This window comes from Haemaphysalis longicornis, unplaced genomic scaffold (genome assembly GCF_048455015.1).
Source record: "Haemaphysalis longicornis isolate Haplotype H1 unplaced genomic scaffold, Haemaphysalis longicornis Haplotype H1 scaffold_66, whole genome shotgun sequence".
Lineage (NCBI taxonomy): Eukaryota > Metazoa > Arthropoda > Arachnida > Ixodida > Ixodidae > Haemaphysalis > Haemaphysalis longicornis.
Window position 1 is genome coordinate 1,194,385 of NW_027526417.1, and position 18,399 is coordinate 1,212,783.

An 18,399-nucleotide genomic window follows, 5' to 3' on the forward strand; every position below is an offset into this window, starting at 1 on the left:
TAAAAGCTTCTCTAAATACTGCCGTTAACACAGGGGATATCTCATGTTTAAGGAACTTATAAAAAGCCGCGCTCAAGCCATCAGGACCTGGTGACTTTCCCAGGTTTAGGTTATTAATCGCTTCTTTCACTTCCTCTACCGTGATGGGGGATTCTAATAGTAACCTTGTTTCGCCATAGATTTTTGGCAGCAGAGACACAAATTCACGTTCAAACTTCTCAAGTTGAATAGCGCTTCGCGAAAACAAGGTACTGTAGTGCTAAAAAAAAGCACGTTCTATGTCTATGTTTTCGCCGCTGACTACGCCGTTGTACTCAATTTTTGTTATTTCGTTGCGGCGAGCGTATCTTTTTTCTGTCCCCAGTGCTCTCTTGGTGGGCATTTCGCCCGCTATCAATTTTTCCGCTCTCGCTCTGACGAGCGCTGCGTGATAACGTTCGGCGTCTATCAGCTCAAGTTGTGCTTTTGTGGCCTTTATCTCATCTTTACACGACCCCGGGACTTGGCTTTCTTCTTCCAACATTGCCTGCAAACAAGTTCGCAAGACGCTTTCTTGCTTTTGTCTTTCCTTCTTAATAGCGGTTCCTCTTTCGATTGCTTGCATTTTTGTTTCTTGCTTAAAGTGCTCCCATTGAACTCCTAATTTTTCGCTGCTACTATTACCAATATTTTCTACAGTTGCTCTTACTTGCTGCATAAAAAGATCGTCCTCTAACAGTTTATCGTTAAATTTCCATAGATCCCATGTAAATTTACTTCTGTTTTCGTTTTTACTTCCCAGACAAAACGATACTAAGCAGTGGTCGGAGAACGAAACCGAGCGCACGTTGTAGTCACAACACCATGGCAGCAGCTCAGCTGAAATATACGCCCTATCCAAGCGGGCGTGACTAGCCCCTTGGAAATGCGTATAATGTACATCTCTTCCACTGCTAACACACTCTCCCACGTCCTCTAAACCAAGATCGTTCACCATTTCAGATAATAAAGTTGTGCTTACGTCACGATAGGGTGTACAGCTGGTTTTGTCTCGTGCGGAGCATACACAGTTAAAGTCGCCCAATAACACTGTGTATCGATCACCACTGCAGTATTTTCTGATTTCCTCGAAAAAATCACGTCTTTCTTGGACTCTTGTTGGTGCATAAACACAAATCACTCGCCACTGGCTTGTTGAAAAAGCAAAGTCACAAACTACGAAACGTCCGTTTAGGCACACTGTGACATTTTGGACTACCACCCCTAACGATTTGCGAATCAGGAGAACACACCCCGCCGACATTCCAACCGCGTGACTAACACATGCATAATAGTGTGCTGTAAAGGGACGCACCATACAGTCGGTCTGATCCTCACTTTCGACTTTCGTCTCCTGTATGGCGACGACGTCTAGGTCTCGCTCCGTAACCATGCGGTACAGCTGATTCTGCTTTCGCTTAGCTGAAAGTCCTCGTGCATTGAGGGTAGCTATTCGAAAGGGCTTACAGAGGGCCGTCATTTTGGAGGGACCAGACCAAGTGTAAAGTGCTTACCTTTATCTCGCGCCATACAGTGTGCCCGGTCCTACATGTGGTCAGGTGATTTTCGTGCCGCCTTTTCCCGGCGACGCCACCCCTGGCTTAGTAGTGGCGGCTCGCTGATTCTTCTTTCCCCGACCAGCCTGCCACGGCGGTTCTGGCTTTCGCTGGTTTGGTTCGTCCGCAGTCTCCGGGCCATCTTCGTGCCGACGCTTGCTCGGCTGAACCTCGAGGTCCATCCTCTCGCTCTCGTCCTTGGTGGTTCCAGCACTGTCCCCGTCTTGAGCGGTGGCCTGCCGAGGCGGATCGTCTGCTGGCGCGCTACGCCCCTCCGCCGTCAGTGGCTTGCTCTCGTCCTTTCTTGTGGTGTCCGCGTCCGTTTCCGGCTCGGGGTGGTGGTGGGTCCTGGGTTCAGGTGCTGCGGGTGCCGCTGCTCCCTCTGCTTCTTCCTCGTCCATAACGAGTTCGCTGTTGTCACTTTCCAAGCCTCGACCCACAGCCCGAGCGTACGAGCGGGTGCAGTCCACCTTCTCGTGCCCAAAGGCGTGGCATTCCGAGCACCTGGGGGCCCGGCATTCTCGGCGAATGTGCCCGGCTCTGCGGCACCTGAGGCACAGTGGGGATCGCCCAGGCACCGCGACGAGCGCCGTGCCGGGGCCTAACCGCAGCTGGTGGGGAAGCCTGTCCGGCGTGACACCTTCATGCAAAACTAGGCGCACAATCCGGGTTGTCGACTCAGAGCTCTCAAAGTCCTGAACACGCCACTTGTCACTCGTCACCTCCTTCACGTCGCCGTACTCGGCGAATATCTTCCTTATAGTCTCGTTGGTAACGTTGAAGGCAACCCAGTGCAGCTTCTCCCGAAGTTCGTGCCTTACGGGGTCGACTACAAGGCATGGCCGTCCTTTTACGCTCAACGGGCCGCTTTCCAGCAGTTTTTTCTTCGCTCCGTCCGTCCGAAAATTTATCAGCCAGACGTGGGACATCTGGTAGGCCCCTATGCCACAAACTTCCTGTATCACTCCAGTGTCCTTCAACGGCTGCCTGAAGTCGTCAATTCTGTACGGTCGACCGCCGACGTCGCAGTGCAGAACAACCACACGATTCATCGCTTCTCCGGTGGGCAGGGGGGGCAGAACAACACGGTAATCCTTGGGCAACGAAGAAACCGGTTCACCACGGCCGGCATCGGCCGTTATCGCAGCTCGCACGGAGCCATCCATCCTGCGTCCGCTCCTATCGGCAGCCGGAAACAGAATCAATTCGGCTATCTGGGCGACTGTGTTCTCCTTCACTTTCTGGGCTAATTATATTTACTAGAAGTGTATCTGACTCTTGAGGGTGGTAGCCAGCGCCACTCTGACTACACGGGGAGAAGGGGACCTTCTCCCCGTGTAGTCAGAGTGGGGACTGGGAGAAGGTCCCCTTCTCCCCGTGTAGTCAGAGTGGCGCTGGCTACCACCCTCAAGAGTCAGATACACTTCTAGTAAATATAATTAGCCCAGAAAGTGAAGGAGAACACAGTCGCCCAGATAGCCGAATTGGTAAGGCATTCGACATGTAATCGAAAGGCGTGGGTTCGGTCCCCACTCTGGGTGCGTGTTTTTCTTTCTTTCTTTCTTTTGTATATCTAAAAAAAGTTTACTTAATTAACCGTAGTGAAAAAGAAAAGAGCCTAACCACACCCCTATGCCTCCTTTGGCATTGCAGACTGCCGACCTATCTTTCTGTATTTCCTCAACGAGCCCCTCATTTCCTTACTATATATATATATATATATATATATATATATATATAGGGAGCTTAAGAGGGTTCAACGCTGGTTGGCCACTCTCGGCATGTCGTAGACACTCGAGTCACGGCGCGGGGATTAAAAAGAAGGTCCCCTTCACCCCGAGAAGTCAGAGTGGCGCTGGCTACCACCCCCAAGCACAGGAACAAAATTACATTGACATAAATACCCCAGAAAGCGGGGGAGAAAATCGCCCCGCCGGTAGCGTAGTGGTTATCGCACCAGACCGGTATTCTGGAGGTCGTGGGTTCGGATCCCACCTGGCGGGCATTTTTTCTTCGCTTTCTTTCTTTCTTTCCAAATTCTTGATCTGTTTCAATGGCCTACCTCAACCTCCCCTTTGCTTTCCGACGTCTTCTTGACTGCCAATCCTTATTTCTGTGTTATTTCCACGAGTCCCTCATTTCCTATTCTGATTCGCTATATATATATCTATATGTATATATATATATATATATACCCTATATATATATATAGGGTTTGAAATGAGGGGCTCGTTAGGAAATACAGAAAGAAATGCCGGCAGTCTACAACACCAAAGAAGGCATAGGGGAATAGTTGGACTGTTTTTTTTTACCGTTAGTGACGTTACATTCTTATCAATTTTTTTTAATTAATCACATAAGAAAGAAAGAAAGAAAAACACGCGCCCAGAGTGGGGACCGAACCCACGCCTTTCGATTAGATCTCGAATGCCTTACCAATTCGGCTATCTGGGCGACTGTGTTCTCCTTCACTTTCTGGGGTATTTATATTTACTACAACTGTATCTGACGCTTGAGGGTGGTAGCCAGCGCCACTCAGACTACACGGGGAGAAGGGGACCTTCTTTTCGACCCCCGGGGCGTGACGCGAACGTCTACAGCCTGTCATAAGCGGGTAACTGGCGGGAAACCCTCTTATGCTACCTTGGCATCAAGGCTGCCAGAACCGAGGCCCTCGCTAAGCTTTCGCGCGATAATAGGGTTTGAAATGAGGGGCTCGTTAGGAAATACAGAAAGAAATGCCGGCAGTCTACAACGCCAAAGAAGGCATAGGGGAATAGTTGGACTGTTTTTTTTTACCGTTAGTGACGTTACATTCTTATCAATTTTTTTTAAATAATTACATAAGAAAGAAAGAAAGAAAAACACGCGCCCAGAATGGGGACCGAACCCACGCCTTTCGATTAGATCTCGAATGCCTTACCAATTCGGCTATCTGGGCGACTGTGTTCTCCTTCACTTTCTGGGGTATTTATATTTACTACAACTGTATCTGACGCTTGAGGGTGGTAGCCAGCGCCACTCAGACTACACGGGGAGAAGGGGACCTTCTTTTCGACCCCCGGGGCGTGACGCGAACGTCTACAGCCTGTCATAAGCGGGTAACTGGCGGGAAACCCTCTTATGCTACCTTGGCATCAAGGCTGCCAGAACCGAGGCCCTCGCTAAGCTTTCGCGCGATAATAGGGTTTGAAATGAGGGGCTCGTTAGGAAATACAGAAAGAAATGCCGGCAGTCTACAACGCCAAAGAAGGCATAGGGGAATAGTTGGACTGTTTTTTTTTACCGTTAGTGACGTTACATTCTTATCAATTTTTTTTAATTAATTACATAAGAAAGAAAGAAAGAAAAACACGCGCCCAGAATGGGGACCGAACCCACGCCTTTCGATTAGATCTCGAATGCCTTACCAATTCGGCTATCTGGGCGACTGTGTTCTCCTTCACTTTCTGGGGTATTTATATTTACTACAACTGTATCTGACGCTTGAGGGTGGTAGCCAGCGCCACTCAGACTACACGGGGAGAAGGGGACCTTCTTTTCACGCCCCGGGGGTCGAAAAGAAGGTCCCCTTCTCCCCGTGTAGTCTGAGTGGCGCTGGCTACCACCCTCAAGCTGGGGTATTTATATTTACTACAACTGTATCTGACGCTTGAGGGTGGTAGCCAGCGCCACTCAGGCTACACGGGGAGAAGGGGACCTTCTTTTCACGCCCCGGGGGTCGAAAAGAAGGTACCCTTCTCCCCGTGTAGTCTGAGTGGCGCTGGCTACCACCCTCAAGCGTCAGATACAGTTGTAGTAAATATAAATACCCCAGAAAGTGAAGGAGAACACAGTCGCCCAGATAGCCGAATTGGTAAGGCATTCGAGATCTAATCGAAAGGCGTGGGTTCGGTCCCCACTCTGGGCGCGTGTTTTTCTTTCTTTCTTATGTAATTAATTAAAAAAATTGATAAGAATGTAACGTCACTAACGGTAAAAAAAACAGTCCAACTATTCCCCTATGCCTTCTTTGGCGTTGTAGACTGCCGGCATTTCTTTCTGTATATATATATATATATATATATATATTATAAGAGGGTTTTCAGGCTTTATTCTTCAGCCGCACCAGCAGCAGCGGTAGCACCGAAGCACCAAGTCGCGCTGACCAGCAAGTCGAGACGGAGAGCCAACGAGACGAGACTTCTTCTTCGTCCCAGCGATGGCGATGGGACATCCACGAGTTGGTGCCTCTTCCATGTGTGGCTTCTGTGTCACATATATCCACGTATTGCGAATGACCAGTGCTGCCCACGCTCCTACATTATTTAAACGAGTATGGTGTTGGCGATGGTCTTCCTTACAATTGCCCCCGGGAACGAAAGAGCCATCCTGGCGACTCAGGGAGATGAAACTACGACGGGGTCAATGTAAGGCTTGAGGCGCTGAACATGGACTATATCTTCGCCGCGGCAACGCTGATCGGGCGACGGAGTGAGAGGCTCAACCACATGTAATTTACTGGAGACGTCTGCTTGACGATGCGGTAGGGACCCTGGTAGCGCGAAAGCAGTTTACTGCTCAAGCCTGGCGTAGACACTGGAACCCACAGCCAGACAAGCGACCCTGGTGAGTAGGTAGGAGCGGGAGTCGTTTCGTCGTGGTGCGACTTCTGACGCTGCTGATCTTCCGTAGTTAACGATCGGGCCAACTGACGACACTCTTCGGCCTGCTTGGCAACGTCGGAGATGGGTGTGCACTCTGACTCATCGGGCCGATAGTGAATTATGGTGTCCAGTGTGCATGAAGGCTCACGGCCATACAAAAGAAAAAACGGAGAGAAGCCGGTCGTGGCCTGCGTGGCGGTGTTGTATGCGTAGGTCACGAATGGTAGTACTGCGTCCCAGTCGGAATGGTCCGCCGCGACGTACATAGCAAGCATGTCACTCAGAGTGCGGTTGAAACGTTCGGTCAGTCCATTGGTCTGAGGGTGATACGCCGTGGTGGTGCGATGGATCGTGCGGCAGGATTTAAGAAGGGCCTCTATAACTTCAGACAGAAAAACCCTTCCTCGATCACTGAGGAGTTCACGCGGCGCCCCATGCCGTAAAATGAAGCGCCGAAGTAGGAAGGAGGCTACTTCGCGTGCGGTAGCAGCAGGCAGGGCGGCAGTCTCGGCGTACCGGGTCAAGTAGTCGACAGCAACAACGACCCATCGGTTGCCATCTGCAGTGCAAGGAAGAAGTCCATAAAGGTCGATTCCTACACGGTCGAATGGTCTTGCTGGACACGGTAAGGGCTGCAAAGGCCCAGTTCCTTGGCGGGCAGGATATTTTCGGCGTTGGCATCGAACACACGAACGGACGTATTGACGAACGAAGCGGTACATGCCTCGCCAGTAGTACCGCAAGCGCAAACGCTGGTATGTTTTGGGGACACCAGCATGGGCGCAATGTGGCTCTTCGTGAAAATAGGCACACATTTCAGAGCGTAGGTGGCGCGGAATTACTAAGAGCCACTTGCGACCTTCGGGTTGGTAGTTCCGACGGAAAAGCAGTCCGTCGCGAAGGGCAAAGTGCGACGCTTGCCGGCGTAGTGTCCGAGATGCAGCGTTCGTTGATGAGCCAGACAGAAAGTCCAACATGGAGGAAATCCAAGGGTCTTTCTTTTGCTCGGACGACATAGAGTGGATCTCCAATGGCGACACGTAGCAGTCGGAGCTTGAGACCCGATCGCTGTCATGAGGCAGCGGGGAGCGCGAAAGGGCATCAGCATCATTGTGCCGCCGGCCTGAGCGATACGTGACGCGAATGTCATACTCCTGTAACCGCAAAGCCCAGCGCGCTAGCCGCCCAGAAGGATCTTTGAGCGAGGACAACCAACAAAGCGCGTGGTGATCTGTGACAACATGGACAGGGCGCCCGTAGAGGTACGGGCGGAACTTCGCAAGTGCCCAAATAACGGCCAGGCATTCTCTCTCGGTCACAGAATAATTTGTCTCGGCCTTTGTTAGCGTGCGACTTGCATAAGCACCGACATACTCGTCATATCCTGCCTTGCGCTGAGCGAGAACTGCCCCCAAACCAACTCCGCTCGCGTCCGTGTGAATTTCGGTAGGGGCCTCAGGATCGAAATGGCGCAGGATTGGCGGAGATGTGAGGAGATGGCGCAGTTTAGAAAATGCGTCGTCGCAGGCGGTGGACCACTCACAGATGCCGCCTTCTTTGCTGAGGAGCTTTGTCAAAGGCGCGATGAGAGATGCAAAGTTGCGAACGAATCGGCGAAAGTATGAACACAGCCCAATGAAGCTGCGGAGGGCCTTCACAGTTGTCGGCTTGGGAAATTCCGCCACAGCACGTAACTTGGTAGGATCAGGCAGGACACCAGCTTTAGAGACAACGTGGCCAAGGATAGTAAGCTCTCGGGCAGCAAAACGGCACTTCTTCAGGTTGAGCTGAAGGCCTGCGGTCGTCAAGCACGTCAAAATCTGCTCAAGTCGAATCAGATGCGTCGAAAAATCGGGAGAGAAGATCACAATATCATCGAGGTAACAAAGGCACGTCTGCCATTTGAGTCCGCGGAGAATATTATCCATCATCCGCTCGAAGGTTGCAGGCGCATTGCAGAGGCCAAACGACATAACGTTAAACTCGTACAGGCCGTCAGGAGTAATAAAGGCCGTTTTTGCACGATCAGCCTCTGCCATGGGAACCTGCCAATAACCCGAGCGTAAATCAATGGAGGAAAAGAACTCTGCGCCTTGTAGACAATCAAGGGCGTCATCAATTCGCGGCAACGGATATACGTCTTTGCAAGTTATCTTGTTGAGCCGGCGGTAATCGACGCAAAACCGAATAGAGCCGTCCTTCTTCTTGACAAGTACTACCGGCGATGCCCATGGACTGGTGGAGGGTCGAATCACACCGCGTTGGAGCATGTCCTCGACTTGTTCATCGATTACGCGGCGTTCAGTGGGGGAGACACGGTAGGGACGTTGCCGTAAGGGTGCGTGACCACCGGTATCGATGGTGTGTTCGACTGTGGTGGTACGTCCCAGACCAGTCTGGACAGAATCAAAAGACGTCCGAAATCGGTTCAGCAGTGCGAGAAGCTGGTCTCGTTGGGACGGTGAAAGGTCGGCATCAATGGCGCGAAGGAAGACGTCTGCAGACGGGGAGGATTTTGCTCCTGAAGGAGCACACAGCCCACTGATGTCAAGCGGGGTTGAATCGTCGGGCACAGCCACAGCGACAACAGAATGAACGGTCTCGACATGGCCGACGCACTCTCCGCGTTGCAAGGTGCACGGACACGACCCGTAGTTGGAAAGGAGAAGTGTAGTTTGGCTGTTACGGATGGGAAGCAGGGAGAAAGGAAGCCGAAGACAACGTCGCTGGTGAAACAGGTCAGAAGGCGTAAAGAGTACTGTCGCATTGGACAGAAGTGGGCAGGATAAAGAAGCTAGCACGGCAGAGTGAGGAGGAATGCTAACTTCTTCCGTGAGGACCAGTTTGATGGCAGAAGGAGCGGGCGGTTCACCGGTGGTATGATCCATGAACGGGAAGAGCTCTACTTCGGCACGGCCACAGTCGATGACAGCTCTATGTTCAGAAAGGAAGTCCCACCCCAGTATGACATCGTGGGAACAGGAAGGCAGGACAACGAACTGAACAGCATACATGACGTCCCGAATAACGACACGGGCAGTGCACATGCCAGTTGGATCAATGGGATGAGCCGTAGCAGTCCGTAATGAGAATCCAAGATGCGGCGTCCTAACCTTCTTCAAGCGGCGGCAAAGTTTGGCGTCCATGACAGAAACGGCGGCTCCAGTATCGACAAGGGCTAATATTTCAGCGCCATCTATGGTAATACGAATGACGTTTGCGGGACAGGGAGGAGGCCTTGGGCAGATCGACGACGGCGCAGTTCTTGCCTCCGGAACTGCGGCGCCTAGTTTTCCGCTTCCGTTGGAACAGGACGACGACGCATGGGAGATAGTGAGCGGCGTCGCGGAGATGAAGACCGACGGCTTCCGAAGTCACGACTATCGGGCGGCATAGACGTCATCGGCGAATACTCCTGCATCAGTGGGGAATGGGCGTAGGAAGAAGCTGCGGCAGGGTTGCGTCCTGTCACCGTGGCGCGGCGGCAATAGCGTGCCACGTGTCCAGGAGCCCTACAGGCAAAGCAAATTGGGCGATTGTCCAGCGTCCTCCAAGGGTTGGTGAGCGAGGGACCAGACAACACCGGCGGACGTAAAGGCCGGGTGGTGGGGAAAACGACGGGGCTCCGAGGCATGTACCTGGCAGCGACTTCAGCGTAAGGTCGTTGAGGGATAGAGTCGGCAAAGTGTATTGGAGCGGCCATCGTCACGGGGTGCATAGAGTCTGCATAAGGCAGGGTTGAAGTCGCTGGAGCTTGGGGTATGGTGGCGGCATAGGGCACAGGGGCAACAACGGGGCTTGACGGCAGTGCAGCTGGGAGGGAGTCAGCGACTTGCTGCTGGATAACGGTCCTGAGTTCAGGGCTGAGAGAAGATTTTTGCTCGGGCACAGAGTTGATGATGGACAACTGCCGAGCCACTTCCTCTCGCACAAACTGCTGGATCCGTTGAAACAAGGTACCGTCGCCGTCATCAGCGGCCAAGCTGGAGACAAACTGATTTTCTGCGAGGGGTCGCCGAGTGAGAGCCCTTTGCTTCCGCAACTCGTCGTAACTCTGACAAATAGTAACGACCTCGGCCACAGTTTGGGGGTTTTTCGCCAACAGCATATGGAAGGCATCGTCGTCTATGCCTTTCAGAATGTGTTTTATCCTTTCTGGTTCGGGCATGGCACTGTCAATCTTACGGCACAGGGCGACAACATCATCAATGTAAGAAGTGAAGTTTTCACCCCTTTTCTGTGCTCGCTCACGCAAACGCTGCTCTGAGAGGAGTTTTCGAGCAGCGGGGCGGCCGAATGCTTTTATGAAGTCGTCTTTAAACTCGGGCCACGTTTTAAGACGCGCCGCGTTGTTCCAGAACCATTGCTCTGCGAGCCCAGTCAAGGAAAATTCGACATTATTCAGCTTGAGGCGGTCGTCCCAGTGGTTATGGGTACTCACTCTTTCAAAAGTAGCAAGCCAGTCCTCTGCGTCTTTCTCGTCGGTGCCGTTGAATGAGGGAGGGTCCCGCTCACGAATTGCACCCGCGCAGACGATGGGTGTTGGGGCAGGCCGGGGGTCATCGTTGCGAGACATGCTGGGAGGGTCGAGTGTCCGGTTGCGGAGCTCCAGCGTAAGAGAACGAAGATCGTTGCACCTCCACCAAAACTATAAGAGGGTTTTCAGGCTTTATTCTTCAGCCGCACCAGCAGCAGCGGTAGCACCGAAGCACCAAGTCGCGCTGACCAGCAAGTCGAGACGGAGAGCCAACGAGACGAGACTTCTTCTTCGTCCCAGCGATGGCGATGGGACATCCACGAGTTGGTGCCTCTTCCATGTGTGGCTTCTGTGTCACATACCCACGTATTGCGAATGACCAGTGCTGCCCACGCTCCTACATTATTTAAACGAGTATGGTGTTGGCGATGGTCTTCCTTACAATATATATATATATAAGGTTAGTAGAGACAGAGACAAACGAGAAAGACTTAGAAAATAAAAATAAGTTTACTGACGTTTCAGGGAGAGGACTCCCTTTCTTCTGGACCAGAATTGGCGTGTGGGTAACTTTTTATCATAATAATAGGCTTAAAATCGCAGCTCATGGTGTCAATTAAAGTATAGTTTTGGATACCGCTGAAGAAAGGGAGTCCTCTCCCTGAAACGTCAGTAAACTTATTTTTATTTTCTAAGTCTTTCTCGTTTGTCTCTGTCTCTACTAGCCTTATTTTTTTCGCGCTCTGTGTGAGTTTTTATCTTTTCAGTCTATATATATATATATATACGTGTGTGTGTGTGTGTGTGTGTGTGTGCACTTGCACACATACACACACACACACACAGGCACGCACGTACGCGCACGCACTCACGTGCGAACACACACGCACACACACGCGCACGCACACACACACACGCATGCACGCACAGACGCACACAACGCGCGCGCACACGCACGCACGCACACGCGCGCGGAACTTCACATTCAGCAGCAGCCCGATATAAGTTCAGACCACGCTGCATGCATCATTGCAAAAAGGGACAAGAGGTTAATCTTCTATGTCTGCGGGTACGTTGCCAAGAAAACTGTCCTCAAGACAGAGTGTGAGGAATGCTGTGCACTGTTACTCACAGGAAAAGACGCCGTTTTGAGGCTAGGTGCAGCTGAGTACACAAGGCTTCGGGATAATGGAGGTTTGCTTAACCCCCATGGTCGCCTTTACAGATTCATCGAGCAGTTGGAGAATATTTTCACGAGCTGCTCCAGCACTCACGAGCTGCACCACGATAGTGTCATAGATGTGCTGGCTATCATGAAACAAAAACAGCAGAGTGCTGTTGGGTGTGATCAGCACTCCAAGTCACTTACAGCCCAGGTGACAGCCTTTTATGTAACCACCCGTTTGCACTTTTTTGTAAAGTCGATCAACCGCTCAAGAGCTAAAAAGAGGGCGGGTGCACGCTACTTGGAGTTAAGCCGCTGCACATGATCTTGCATGCTTTGTAAAACTGCAGGAGGAGCCTAGCAGGCACCACATTTCTTTAAATACTCCGGTTCTTTTTGCTTGTAATGTAGATGTAAATATTTAAATGTAAATTATGTATTATGTTATGTTTGTAGGTGTTCACTGCGCCGAAAAGTGCGCAGTTTTAAAATGATCGCGCAATAAAATTATGCCGTGTGACTTGGTGCTTTCTGAAAATTGCGGTTGCGAATCCTGTATTTGCGCGCTTTTGGTTGACTTGACTGAAGTTTTAAGACATCTGTCAGGTGTGCTGCACGGGTCAAATTTGAAAAAAGAAAACGGGAAACGTTTGCGCTTGCACGACGCAGTTTGCTCGGTATGCAGATCTTGAACGAAAAATCAGCAAGAAAATAAAGAAAAAAAAGCAGAAGTAACGTATGCTGGCCAGCCTAAAGCACGCCACTCTTTTTTCAGTTGACACAATACTATAGCAAAATCATCAAACAACAATGAAAAAAAATATCGGCATGATAGCGAGCTCGATCGCTAAAGTACGGCGCGGTCTGCTCGGATGGCCAAATGGGATGAAGAAATGAGCAAACGGTAAATACACGACGTAGCTACCTTTCCCATAAAAAATCTGGTACATTAATAGCATTATCAACGGTTTTTACACGAAAAAAATTCCCCGCATTTCCCCGAGGGGAAGAATGTGAAAGTGCGAATGCACGAGTTGAATTCAATTGCGCGGTTTGGTAATGTTCGCGAAAGAGAGATCACACACACACACAACTACAGAGAAAGAAAGATGCATTTATTCACAGACACCTATTTGTGTTGTCGTTGTACTTGATTGCTAGAGCGGATCTCAGCTTTGAAATTTCGTGTCAGTACTCCTTTAAGCGGGTGCATTAGCCCTTCTCACGCCCGATTCCTGGCCAATCCCCCACGTGGGTATGTGCCATGTCAGCGGCCAGGCAGCGCGCGCCCATCTTTGAAATTTCGTGTCAGTACTCCTTTAAGCGGGTGCATTAGCCCTTCTCACGCCCGATTCCTGGCCAATCCCCCACGTGGGTATGTGCCACGTCAGCGGCCAGGCAGCGCGCGCCGGCTGTCCCTATCCGCACGCCTCGCGCGGATAATTTTTAAAACTGTCCGCACGCCTCGCGCGGATAACTTTTAAAACTGTCCGCACGCCTCAACGTTTTTAGATTAGGTCAGTTTGCAAACTGCGCCTCGAGAGGCGGCACCATTTTGTCGCCAGTCCGAGAGGTGGCGCTGGCGTAGCGTTGAGATCTAGTTTGGGGAGCGAGGCTCGCCCCGGCCATGTGTTTACGCTGTGCTGTTGGCGCTCGCCTGTTCGTCACGTCTGTATTAACGTATTAGCTCTGTGCTGTTATCGTGCATACATATTTTAGTGGATCTCTGAAGTGTCGGTGCGGTTTGTTGACGTGCTGCGCGCCGGGCTGCCGTTCGGTGTATGCTTCGGAAACGGCCAAGTCCGTGCAGCGGCATTTCTTCAAAGCGCCGAAGGGTCCTGACGGACTGAAGGCGTGGGAAAGCGCGATTCCGCGGAAAAACTTCGAGGTTACGCCGTAAACATACCTTTGTGACATTCATTGTGAGCCTTCGGACATCGTCAACTGTTACGAACACGCCGTTAGTGGTCAAACTGTAAGGATACTGTAAGGCAGGTGGACTCTGAGGGACCGCGCGGCGCCCCGTATTTTCCCTGACATACCTGAGCATCTGTCGCCACCAAAGACGTCAAAGTCATGCCGAAAACCACCCAAATGGATGACAGTGGTTCCCACCTATGTTGCGTCCTGCCAAAATTATGGGCCTTTGCACGAGGAAACTGGCGTAAGTGGCGCGAGTGGTGTAGAAAGCGCCGATGTCAGCACGTACATTGGGAACTGAGCTGTGGTTCGCGGTTATGCAGGAATTCAGCAAATGTCCGACATTTCAATCGTAGAATGTGAAGGCTTCGCCTACCCAGGTTATCCTCTACAAGCTCGGAGATTCTGGGTGCAATTGTGGTCATTGAGAAGGGCGCAGTAGTCGGGCAAAACTTGTCGGTTGAAGTTAATTCAAGAGGTTTGCTTGTTACGCCGTGTAGCTACAACGATAAAAATGGCAATATTCACCCTCAGCTGACAAGGCAGAAGAATGTAACAACATTTATTCGCTACATTGTTGCTAAAGATCAGCCCTTGGAACAAATGTTACCTGTTTCCAGACGTTTCATCCGCAACAACTGCCGTGAAAGGGCATGCAGTGTGTGCGGCACAACATATTCACGGTGCTGTCAGATCAGATCCCAACCCGGCGCGGTGGCTAAGGCGCCGTGCTGCTGGGCGGAAGGACTCGGGTTCGATTCCCGGCCACGGCGGCCGCTAGGCGGAAAGCGAAAACACCCGTGTGTTCGAGATTTCAGCGCATGTTAAAGATCCCCTGCGTGGTCAAAATTAATCCGGAGCCCTCCACTACGGCACGCCTCATCGCCTGCGAAGCGTCGGCGCGTTAAACCTCTTATAAATCAGTCTGACTAGTCAAAATTGAGAAGTGTTGCCTATCTGCAGATTGCAAAAAGAAACGAGCAGGAAAAATCAACGCAGAAGACAGCATAAGCGACGGCTCAGCGGAAAAACTACCAGGCGAAATGCTTTAAAAAAATCGGCTTATCAGGACTACAAGAAGATAAATGAAAGTTTCTGTGACCCTAACAGATAGTCCATCAGATTTACGAACCAACAAAAAGAATAGCAGTACGACAAGCATTCTCATCCGAGAAAAAAACGTTTATTTCTTTTAAGAAACCACATTTATACCTGTCAAAGAAATAAAAAAAACACTGGTTTAATTATTGGTTCAATATTCTTTGTTAACAGCGAAGCTGTTTAACAAATCGTAATTTTTCGTGTCCGCAGTTAAAATACCAAGAATTTGCTGAGCGCGTGCACGTGAGCGCGCACGTCAGCACTTGGTTTCCAATCGGCTCAATTGATCAGTTTTGTTGGGGTTGTAAATATGTTCTTGTGAAAACGTACCTACTGCATTTTCTTACACAGCATAAATAAAAATGTCGAGGCGTTTTTTCTTGATTCCAAGTAGATGGCTGACTATTGTAGGCTTTCCCGCAGTTTCAGAAGTGTAAGACGTGTTCGGCTATGCTTTAAACATTATTGAGCTATAAGGGATCCCGTACTGGGGGAAAACTAAATGGAAAAATAAATAAATAGAACGGGAAGCAGCCGAAGACAAGCGGACTGTGCAGTGTTCGCCTTGCCTTTTTTTTTTCTTCTTAAGTACAACTTGTTTCTCGTTATAATGTCGATAAAAATGTAAAGCTCTTGTCACTAAAGCGTAAGAGTAGAGCTAAGTTGGATTTCGCATGTCAAAGAAGAACATTAAAGGCGTGCGGTGGTCGTTCACCGGCGCCTTTCGAAGCAAGGAGTAGCAGACGACGCGCCGAGACCGATCTCAACGCTACCGCAGCGCCACCGCCTGGTCGGCGACAGCACCGGCCCGCGCCGCGGTGCTTGGAAGGCCGCGCTCTTTGCCAACTGACCTAATCTAAAAACGTTGGCACGCCTCGCGCGGATAATTTTTAAAACTGTCCGCACGCCTCGCGCGGATAACTTTTAAAATTGTCCGCACGCCTCGAGCCCGAATGCAGCCAATGCAGTGCCGTGTGCCTAGTTTCTTTTTCCGGGTGTTACGGACGCACCAGTTTCTTCCGCTCTCAACTTGGATGCTATCCGCGTGTTACGTTGTCGTGGCTGGTTACTTTAGTGTTCGCTAGTACGACGATTTCCTTACTTAAACCAAGTGCAGCGTCGGTCTGCTAAACGCTCGGCTTCGCGTTGTGTGCTGTGACTGCTGTCTTGAGCCAGACAGCTCACGGGTGAAGCCGGCGTGCTAAGCCCTCGTCGGAGAAACGGCGACCACGACGACACCGACCCATCTTCTGAAGGATCGAGGACGAAGTTTGCCATCGCTAGTTCTGTACTTCCTGTCCACAAGGACGATGCTATATGTACTACGTAGTGAAGTCCCACCGGAAATTGCTAGACGCACTTAAGGTCCCTAAAATTACTAAGGTAGCGCCATCTTTAGATCTCGCCGCCTTTCGCCCTCGCCCGCGCTCCTCTCTTACTTCGTTTTTTGCCATTTTCTTTTTCGCCGGCGAACGCCGCGCGCCATTGGCCAAGGGAAAAGTCACGTGGTTTTGTTTTTTTTGCTCCGCCGCCGGGTCGCCTCGCCGATGCCTCGCCGGCTGGGACATTGCGCAACGCCGCCGCTGCGACGCCATTGCTGGCTTCCGAGCCACCGTCGCCACCGTGCTTCAGTACCGGAATTAGCTGCTCGCTTCGAAAAAATGTCGCACCGGTGTCGTTTTAGGTTGCTTCTCGGTGTCGATGTGTTGTGCCTTAGGCAGCGCGAATATCGTCAGGCAGGGCACAAGACTTCGTTATTCCGTCCGGGAAACGCGGCGCAGAAAGGAGAAAAGTTTGGTTGCATAGATTTGAACGGGCATACTTCAGGCCGACGCTACCATCACTCTTTTGCGAGGTAAGTTTCTGAATGCTTGTTCTTGCTCTGTTAAATTCTGCGCGAGCTTGAGCGGTCACTTACGAAGAAATGCGTATTCCCTTCGCGACCGTCGTCCACGCTTTGTTCTGAGTAGGCATTGCGCGCAGCGCCGAGTTCGTCCCGTCGTAAGCTTTGGTTTGGATAAGAGGCCGTGTATTTGTCATGTGCGCGCTTAACTTCCAGCATCAATATCAGCGGCGTAGCATGTTCAGTCAGTTGTCGTAAGGGTTTCGTGACGCGAGAATTGTTCACCTGAATTCATGCTTTTTTTGGCCGACGGCAGCTTGCGTCTGACCATGTATCGTGTGCGTTCCGAGTGCGTGTACGCTCTCTTTGGCGTGAAGTCATGTTTTGTGTGTTAGCTACCCGGGTGGTATTATAATCCCGTTGTTATGACATCGGAGTGATTTGCTGCGTAATATGGGCTTGGTCGGTGCGGCGCAAATTGAGGCTGTTGCGAGAAAAAAAAATTGCGGCTAGGTAAAACAATTTAAGGTCAGCTAATATAGTGACCGCACCGTTGACGTACGTTTGATGCGCAATTTCTGTTATCGCTTTATTAAATTCGCGCACGTTTGAATGAGCACTTCAAATGCATATTCGCACCGTAACGGCTGTACGCCCTTTCTTCCGTGTATGCACAGAGGAACGTTATTTACGACTTACGTTTGCATTACACGTGATGCCGTACATTTGCAGTGTGCGCGCTTACTTCATCTTAGTAGTCAATGGCGCAGCGTATCCAGTCATTGCGATTTGAACCAAAACACACTGGGCGACTATATTATTTTCAGCAGACGTATTTTTGCCCAGCAAAGCGCTTGCTAAACGGGTTTAGTGTAGCGAGTTGAGTGGACGCGGCACTGAGCAGATGCGCGAACACGAATTTGACCATGCTACGGTAGAACAGTCACTAACTCCCTTCTGCAATGCATTATTGCCTATATTTGCGGAGTGTTTGTGGCGCATCTCAAACTCGGTGGCGACATTTCTTTTCCCTTCTCAATAGGATTATTTCACGGATCAATTTGAGCAACGGATATTGGAGAAGCTTGGCGTTAAAAAAACTAAACCCAAATGCCACTCCCAACATTTTTTCTCACGGGAAGCCACGTCAGCAGCACAAGCCACCTGCACGACGTCATTACGGACGTTTGTTCCAATAAAATATCTATTTGCTGGCACCAATTCATTTTTGTGATTTATTGTTTTCTCTTGATAATCATCGTGACATTGGTCCTCTTTCGATTTTCTTTCGGGTGTATCCCTGTGTTAGTGCAATGTACAAATCTGCCAGAATATATCCCAGCACAAAACAATTCTGTCCAGGCGCCTCCATTAATAACGGCTGTAAACGACCGCGCCCGGTGAAAAAACGTATTGCATGATTAATTAACTGCAGTAACTAGTTACATAATTTGTACCTAGAGGGACTGTAATTTCAGTTTACCCGATCGATTGATCGCAGTCTTCTCTGGCGCGTATTCCCAGAATTACAAGTCTGCGTTTTTCACTAGGTTCGCACATGAACGTACGGCCGCGAGTGTAGTTTAGTGTATCCGGCTGCGAAGTCGGGGAAGCAGGGGCTTTTCACGTCGCTGTACGTGCACACACGCACAACAGCATGTGTATGTTTTTAG

At 50.5% G+C, this 18,399-nt stretch overlaps 1 protein-coding gene across 1 annotated transcript; it reads right to left on the bottom strand.

The window, feature by feature from the left end:
- Positions 1–315: 315 nt before the first annotated feature.
- LOC144144203 (uncharacterized) lies at positions 316–2,759 on the bottom strand. The gene has a single exon (XM_077675567.1). The coding sequence runs from the start codon at positions 2,738–2,740 to the stop codon at positions 1,574–1,576; it is 1,167 nt and encodes a 388-aa protein (XP_077531693.1). The 5' UTR covers positions 2,741–2,759; the 3' UTR covers positions 316–1,573.
- Positions 2,760–18,399: the final 15,640 nt, after the last annotated feature.